The 7922-nt window shown below is 43.5% G+C and overlaps 1 protein-coding gene across 1 annotated transcript in view; it reads right to left on the bottom strand.

Moving 5' to 3' along the window:
* Window positions 1-1724: 1724 nt before the first annotated feature.
* The window catches only part of ST3GAL3 (ST3 beta-galactoside alpha-2,3-sialyltransferase 3), a 341725-nt gene continuing 335527 nt past the window's right edge, over window positions 1725-7922 (bottom strand). The window contains exon 13 of the mRNA XM_053249783.1: window positions 1725-3724. Coding sequence (XP_053105758.1) covers window positions 3671-3724 — 54 coding nt within the window. The 3' untranslated portion in view covers window positions 1725-3670. The remainder of the gene's footprint in view (window positions 3725-7922) is intronic.

Genomic DNA, 7922 nt, shown 5'->3' with positions numbered 1-7922 from the left:
GCTGAGGCAAACAGAGGAATCCTCAGCCTGGGCTAATCCTAGGCAGCCTTTTCTTTCATAGGTGCTTGCTGAGCTAGACCTGTGAACATAGAGCCCTGGCAAGGTCACACCAACATTGCACATATAGGACTAAGTGAGCCCATATGCTTTCCTCTTGAGCAGTTTTCCAGTTTCACCCTTGGAAGTGAGTTGGCTTTTTACAGCTTTTAATATGTAAAGGCACATGGTTCATCCCTGGCAGCCACCTTTCTCCCCGGCAGGCAAGCCAGTCAGTTTGTTGAAGCTGGCCCTCAATTGACATCTCTGTGGTACTGGATTTTTGGAGGGGTCTCCTGAAGAAAAGGACTACTGAAAGATGTCCTAAGTGATGTTTTGATAAGAAGGGTTCATTCATTTTTATATACTATTGTCCAGTGGGATAGCAATCACCCTTCCACCAAACAAAAGAACTTCCATCATAACCTCCACCCACAGCCTGCCCCGCCAATCTAAGGCTGAATCTTCTCTAAATCCATCATATGGTTCAGGAATTGGGTCATTTGGACTGGGAAATAAAAGCAGGGAGTGGATACAGATCTGAACTTCAGTGTGCTAAGAGGTTGAGCCAGCCCCACTACACCTCCCTAAGTGCAGATTTTGTACAAAATCAAGATAGTACCATGCTGATGTTGGTTTTTCATCTCCCAGTTAATGCCAGATGGGAGAACACGTGCCACTGTGCTTTAGCATATTGGGAGGTACACTGCAGCCCTGCTGTTGAGTGCTTGCCACCCATAAGGGTTGGGGATGCATGATGAGCAGAGTAGCCATCACACATCCCCAGTCATTTAAGCCAGCTATGAATGACTGGAGCCAATCTCGATTCTAATGGAAAGCGGCCATAGGGCAAAACTGGGACTTGCCTAGAACAAGCAGACAATACTTTCAAGTGCACAGCCACGATATGGGGAGGCTCTGTCCACACAGGCAATGAGCTCCACTAGAGGGTGCTCAAGCCAGGCCAAGAGGTGCTATCGAGTAGAAAAGCAGGGTGCTTCTGCTTGAGGATACAAAGCATTAGGCATGCTGAAAAGGCCCAGTCATTCATCACCTTTCCCCACATTTTCAATTTAGCAGTACAATCCTTTGGGTAAAGCTGCTGCCTGGATGCAATGCTACTGATATTGCAGACTCAGACATGCCAGCTCTTGGCAGCAGACTGCTTCATGTATCGCCACACGTCACATAATCGGTTGGTTATCAGAGTCTAGGTGAGCTCCACTGCTTCCCAAACTGGTACAAGCAAGCTTTCACTTACTCTCTTCTCTGGTCCCAGCTGCTCTAAGGTACAAGTATAGTACTGCAACAGGCGGAAGGCAACATTTTCTGAAAGCAGGATACTTGACACTGCAGGTGAAGAACCCAAGTCTTGAAGGCACCGAGTGGGAACTGCACTTCTGTATGTCGTTTTCCCTTCACAGCAGGTCTTGCTTTCCTGAGGAGAGAACTACAGCATGCTTCCACCTCCTCTTAGGAAATATTGCATTATATTTATGATTAGAACCCAGAATTAGAGTCCACCAGACCAAAGTGTCATATCACACCGTTAGATGTTTTAGAAGTTTGTGGAATAAATCTTTAGTTTCCAGACGAAATGACTGTTTTCAGAGGCGTAGTCGTGGTAGTCTGTTGCAGCAAAAGCTTGTGGCATCTTTAAGCCTAAAACTTTTATTGTAGAATATGCCTTTGTGGACTACAATCAACTTCATCAGATTGTATGCAAGGGTGAGGGGTACACAGTAGAGTGGGGGGAAACCACAAGTCATGGCATCAAATGGCCAGATAATGCAAGTGTCCGAAGCCTTATTTACACATTGTTCAATGCACATCCAATCTGCATACATTTTATACACATACAGTTTTGTATGCATGTACACATATTATGTTCAATGCACATATAGCAGTATACTTCCTCCCCATATGTGAGGGCATCTCTCCCCAGGTTCATTTGCACAAAAACATTTGTAGCAGTAGTGGGTAGCCTGCCTATTCTACCTGGTGTGTTACTGAGGTAGAACAAACCATCAATGATGACCATTGTTTCATTCTACCTGGGCAGGTGATAGTGTGTGCAATTGCCGCCAGGTAGCTGGACTTCCCCTGGCCTGCTGCCATTTTGGGCAGTGAGCCGGGGAGAAGGAGTGGCCACATAGAATGGAGTGGCTGCTCTGCTGAGAGCTGCCACTCCGCTGTTTGTGCAGGGCAGACTGGGATGTGGGAGGATGTCATCCTCCCAATCCCAGCTTGGGACTCTGCTGTGGTGCTGCTTGTGTGGGCGCGCAACATGACTTAGCCCAAGAAAGCCACCATTCATCTGGAGGGAGGGCAGACAAGCTCCTGCCTCCCCCCTGCCAATCCTTCCAAGCTATGTGGCTGAGGTCATGTGAATGACCTTAATATCTGTTCAAATCCCCACTCAGCCATGAAACTTACTGGGTGACTCTGGGCTGGTCATTTAGCTTAGCCTAGCAGGGAAGCAGCTTGCCTAGGGAGCAAGAGGCTGTTAGTTCAAATCCCTACCGGTGTGCTTCCGAGACTGTGCCTAGCAGGGGTGTAGCTAGGAGAGAGGGGGCCCGTGTCCATCCGTCTCCCTGGCAGCCCTTTAGAGTGAGGGAGATAATGAAGAAAATAGGGAGGATGGAGCTGGGGGGCCCCTAGGAGCTGGGAGGCCCAGGTTCCTTCTTGAACCAATATATATTTGTAGTCACCTATATTGGGCGGCAGCAGTATAGGAAGGTGCTGGAGGCAGATGCTCACTTCAGTGACAACTGCAAAGGCATCCTCTCATACTGCTCAGAAGAAAGGCAATGGTAAACCATCACTGTATTCTACCAAGAAAACCACATGGCACTGTGGTCGCCAGGAATCAACACTGACTCAACGGCGCAATCTTTCCTTTCCAACCTACCTCAAAGTGTTGTTGCAAGGATAAACATAAGCATGTAATAAGCATGTAAACTGCTCTGGGCTCCTTGGAGGAAGAGTGGGACATAAATGTAAATAAATAAATAAATAAATTTAATTTAATGCTCTAGTTAAGTAATTTTCATGTGACTGACTTTACATGTGTTCACATTAAAGGTAAACCTGGGCACAGATCCCTCAAATGTATGATACAGACAGAAAGTACATGCATACTATGCATGCATTGAGCGTAAGGTGTGAATTGTACGTGTGTAGAAATCTATGTGTGTGTATATACTGTATAGATTGTACATACATTGAACTTAACATGTAATAGGACTTCTGTGACAATTCTATGTAAAGCTTAAAAGTATACAAGATATATCTGTAGAGAATATCTGTAATGAAAATAATAATTAGTGCATATGATGAAGTGGACCATAGACCATGAAAGCTTACGGTACAATATATCTGCTAGTCTTAAAGTTCTTCAATAATCTTTGTTGTTTGGGGTGGGGGGAGTGGACTGGCTTTCTCTCTCGCCACAACTACAGGAAGATAAGATTAACAAGTGTTCTGAAGTCTCAAGTGATAAGGTAGCAAAGAAAAATTTGAGTATCCTCAAGTCTGGATTACAGATAGTCATTTTAACTATACCTGTGTTTCCGATCTACTTTAAAACAAACCAAACGCTTTATGAATCTTGGCTGTGTTTTATTTTACAGAGCTACTTCTCAATGGAGTGAAAAGTATTACTTCTCAATGAACCATGCCCAGAAATCTAGTCAAGGAAAAAAAGAAAAGAAAAATTACACCAACTCCGTAGCCTCTAAATTCTTAGTCGATAAACTCCTGTTGCTTATGTACTTGTACTGACAGTGTAGATTTTCCGATATGTAATAAAAAGCGGATGTGTGCAACACAAGTCAATTTAAGCAAATGAGTTTGGCACAGATATTTTTCTTATTACTAGTGTGTGGGTGAAGCTCTAACAAATTCCAATCTTACCCAATCTTGTAAATCTATAATTCCATCTACACCCAGATGTTTGTGTATGTAAGGGCTTATATTGATATTTTATTTTTGGAGCAATGGCAGTGACCTTCCATGTTGTTTTAAAATGCTTTAAGGAAAGGTTCTAGAAACTGTGGAATATTGCTTTGTGGGAAAGCTAACCTTGCTTATGTAATCCACCTTGTGTGTTAAAGTGGAAGTGTTCAACCTTTAATGTCCCCCCTCCCCTCCTCAAATTAAATCAATAAAAGAATGCCATGGGCACTGATAGTGGGGATTGTGTCCCTTGTCATCAGTGACAGGCAATATCTAATAGATACCTGTGGCTGTCACATCACCATGAGATGAATTAACTCAATCACAAGGAAAGCAGAATCACTTTTAACTAGCAACACCATTGTATGATAGCAATAGCAATAGCACTTACATTTATATACCGCTTTATAGCCAAAGCTCTCTAAGCGGTTTACAATGATTTAGCATATTGCCCCCAACGTTCTGGGTACTCATTTTACCGACCTCGGAAGGATGGAAGGCTGAGTCAACCTTGAGCCCCTGGTCAGGATCGAACTTGTAACCTTCTGGTTACAGGGCGGCAGTTTTACCACTGCGCCACCAGGGGCTCCTTTGCAAGTTTAGGAAAAAGAAAGTTTAGGAAAAAGAAAGACACCATATGCCTCTGGTGTGGCACCTCTGTATGTTTTAGGGAATTCTGTGGCATGTTCTAGAACAAGGGTTCCCAACCTGTGGTACTCCAATGTTGCTGAACTACAACTCCCATTATCTCCAGCTACAATTTATTGTAGGCCTTCAATCATTGTGACTAGGCATGATGGGAGTTGTAGTCCAACAACATCTGGGGACCCAAGGCTGGGAATCCCTTATCCAAGATATGTACAGGTGGACATCATTATCTGCAGGGGTTCCATTCCTACAGATTTCTGTGGGTAACGAAACCACAGATAATGAGGCATTAAGTGTATGGCAGTGGAGGGTGGGGGTTAGGTTCTTGCAAGGCAAAAAAAGGGCACAAAACAGTGAAAAACAGCATAAATCAGAGAAAGTGCCATACCGTGTTCTGTGGGTCCGCAGCTGTCCAGAAATACCCCCCCCCCAAATGCCAAATTTTGCATGAAAAATTGTGGGGGGAAATGCTTGTTTTATGCAAAAAAGTCACAAAATGGCTCCATTTGAAAAAAAATGACCTCAGAGGTCATGTCTGGCCACCCCAAAACTGTGGATACGTGACAATTAAACCCTTTTTGTATTGCATATACTAAGGTTGGGTGAATTGCCCAACCACAGATATGCAGAACCTCAGATGTCAGGACTGCAATTAACGAAGTGCAGTTGTAATTTAGTTGTTCCTGGAAGTTAGTGGCCTATTAAGCCTGTCCTTATCTTCATGGAGAGTACATCCTACAAAACATCCAAACTCATTTTTTTAAAAAAGATTCTTTTTAACTGGCCCTGTTCCTGGGCTTTTAAGAGCAGCTTGACATGCAGAATACAGCAGGTGAAGTATTTTCTACCTTAGCACGTTTACTGTGCTTAATTAAATACAGGAGCAATCTTACACTCAATACACTGCTGAGTTGTGAACAAGCTTCCATGAACTTCCCCACAACTGATTTTCTCATCAAAGAATCCCAGAATTCCACAGAACAGATTGAACACTCCTTTCTGGCCACTCTGTCTTTGCTTTTATGGCTGTTGTTCTTTGGTGTTTTTATTTTTTTATAGTCCTGATTGATTTAAAAAATTGCATGTGATTTTATGGCATTTTATTGTATTACCTTTTGTAAACCACCATGGATAAGTTTTATGAAAGGTGGTATATACATTGAATAAATGAAACAAACACTTCTGTTCATCTGTTAAATATATGTATTTAAAAATATTATATATTTTTAATGTATGTAATATTTTAAATATATATAAATATATTTAATGTGAGGCAGCTCACATTGAAAATAAATGAATAAAAAGTGAGTCCATCCTGGTCTGAAAGGACGTTTCTTGCTCCATGCCTAGCCCATACCGAGCTTTCAGGAGAGCTTGCCCTGGGATGACTTATTCTATAGGCGGTTACAGTAGAAGTAGCAGTGGTGCAACCATTGTGAGCAGCAATAGCTCCACCAGCAGCTCACTGGGAACTCTAGACCGATTTACCTGTTTCAGTGCTTATTTGTCCAGCATCAGATTCTCTTGCTCCACTTCTTGCATCCTCCAAAGATAAAGAGAAGCCGAGCAACAGCAGGCTTAATGAAAGGCTACCTTGTTTGCTTCCACTCTTGTAACATCCACGCAGCACCTGCCCATGTTGCCAATTCGGTGCTGCCTTATGCAACCCAAAATAAAACTGGTGTGACTTCCAGCAGTGGTTGCTGTCTTTCCCTACAGGACATTCTCACAGCATGAATGGAAAGCTTGTTGTACAAATGACAAAGCCCATGCTGGTCCCACAGCCATCCCTGTCAATCACACAGACAGTGATGGTCTAGTACCAGATGAAGCCTCAGGCCCATGTGGGGATTGAGCGTGCTGCACGAGAACATCTGATCCCCCAAATAATTTTGATATGGATACACCCTAAGATAGCTGGATGCACATAGACAGCAGTTATTCCCACACAGCATGGCGACACACAGAGAGTTCTAAACAGATGCTTCTAATTAGAAAGAGCTCATTGCTTTTGTATTGCCTTCAGGTCAACTGGCTATAACCCAGCTGTGGCTCCTTTTGGGTCTGTACAGATAAGCTGCAACTTCATCAAATGCCACAGAGCTGACTCACCTAGGCAGGAAATGATTTCCCCCATAAGAATACTAAGCTGGGGAAAGGACCAAATATATTGTGAGTCTTTTATTTCCTGCCTTCCAACAACGGCTTGTTGGTGAACAGAACTGAACTAGTATCATAGTGGCCAAGCCATGTGGATTGGCTAAGCTATGTGAGTGCATGGAGCCTAAACTGTAAGTGAGTACAGTAGGAGAGAGACATGAAGAAACAGGATGCTGGACTAAATAGGTCCCTGGGGCCTGATCCAGCAAGGCTCTTCCTATGATGTGCAAATTAGGGCAGGAGCCTTTACTTAAAATCTCAATGGTTTTTTGAGTGTGTGTGTGTGTAGAAGCCTTAATTCTTCTCTCAAGCTGATTTTTTAAAAATCCTAGGTGTTTCCTTAATTAGTTTATTGAAAATCCAGGAGTTCATATAGATCTGAGGAGGCCTCTTGGAACCTTTTGCAAAGGAGAGTTAATTGGTGCTCAAAGTACAGATCTGTCTACAAATCCCCTTTGGGCTAAGGCAGCACACAGCTTACCATGTGCTGAGATGGTTGAAAAGAGGTTCTCTGTCCCAAGTGTGCCCCCTCCCCTAATTTGCTTCTCTCTGTGTAATGTAAACAGCAACTGTTTGCCGAGTCCATGGAAGCAAGAGCAGGAACAAGTTAGAGCCTAGACATCCTGTAGGCATCTACCCTCCTTCCCACGTGGGGGAACACAGAGAGAGACCCAGAAAACTCCTTTTATCATTTTATTGCTTCCATGATATGAACAAGTCACAAGCGACTTGGGGGCTCACACATCCCACCTTCTCTTTCTTAGCTACAAGGAAAGTTCAAACAATATAAACTACACTATTTAATACACTCTGCAGGTCTAATACTTCTTCCCAAGCATATTAATGGAGCGGGCTCTTTTACCATCCACCACGATCTGGTTCAGTCCCTCTGTGGACAATGGCCCAGAACTCCTTCTAATACTTTGCACTCCTTGGATGATATAGAATGACAGTGTTTACAGCACAGTTGGTGTCAAGGGCAAATGATGGATAGTGAAGAGTGTGGGAAAGCTTCTCCTAAGGATGCTCAGTGAGAATGGAGAAGCATTTCTCCACCTTTTCTCCCCCACCAAGAGCCAAAAGCTCACAAGGCCAGCAAAGATGCTGTTCAGGGAAAGATC

The sequence above is a fragment of the Hemicordylus capensis genome, chromosome 4, assembly GCF_027244095.1.
Source record: "Hemicordylus capensis ecotype Gifberg chromosome 4, rHemCap1.1.pri, whole genome shotgun sequence".
In the NCBI taxonomy this organism is placed as follows: Eukaryota; Metazoa; Chordata; class Lepidosauria; order Squamata; family Cordylidae; genus Hemicordylus; species Hemicordylus capensis.
The sequence above is the reverse complement of the archived record's forward strand: the minus strand, read 5'-3'. Positions and strand labels throughout refer to the sequence as shown.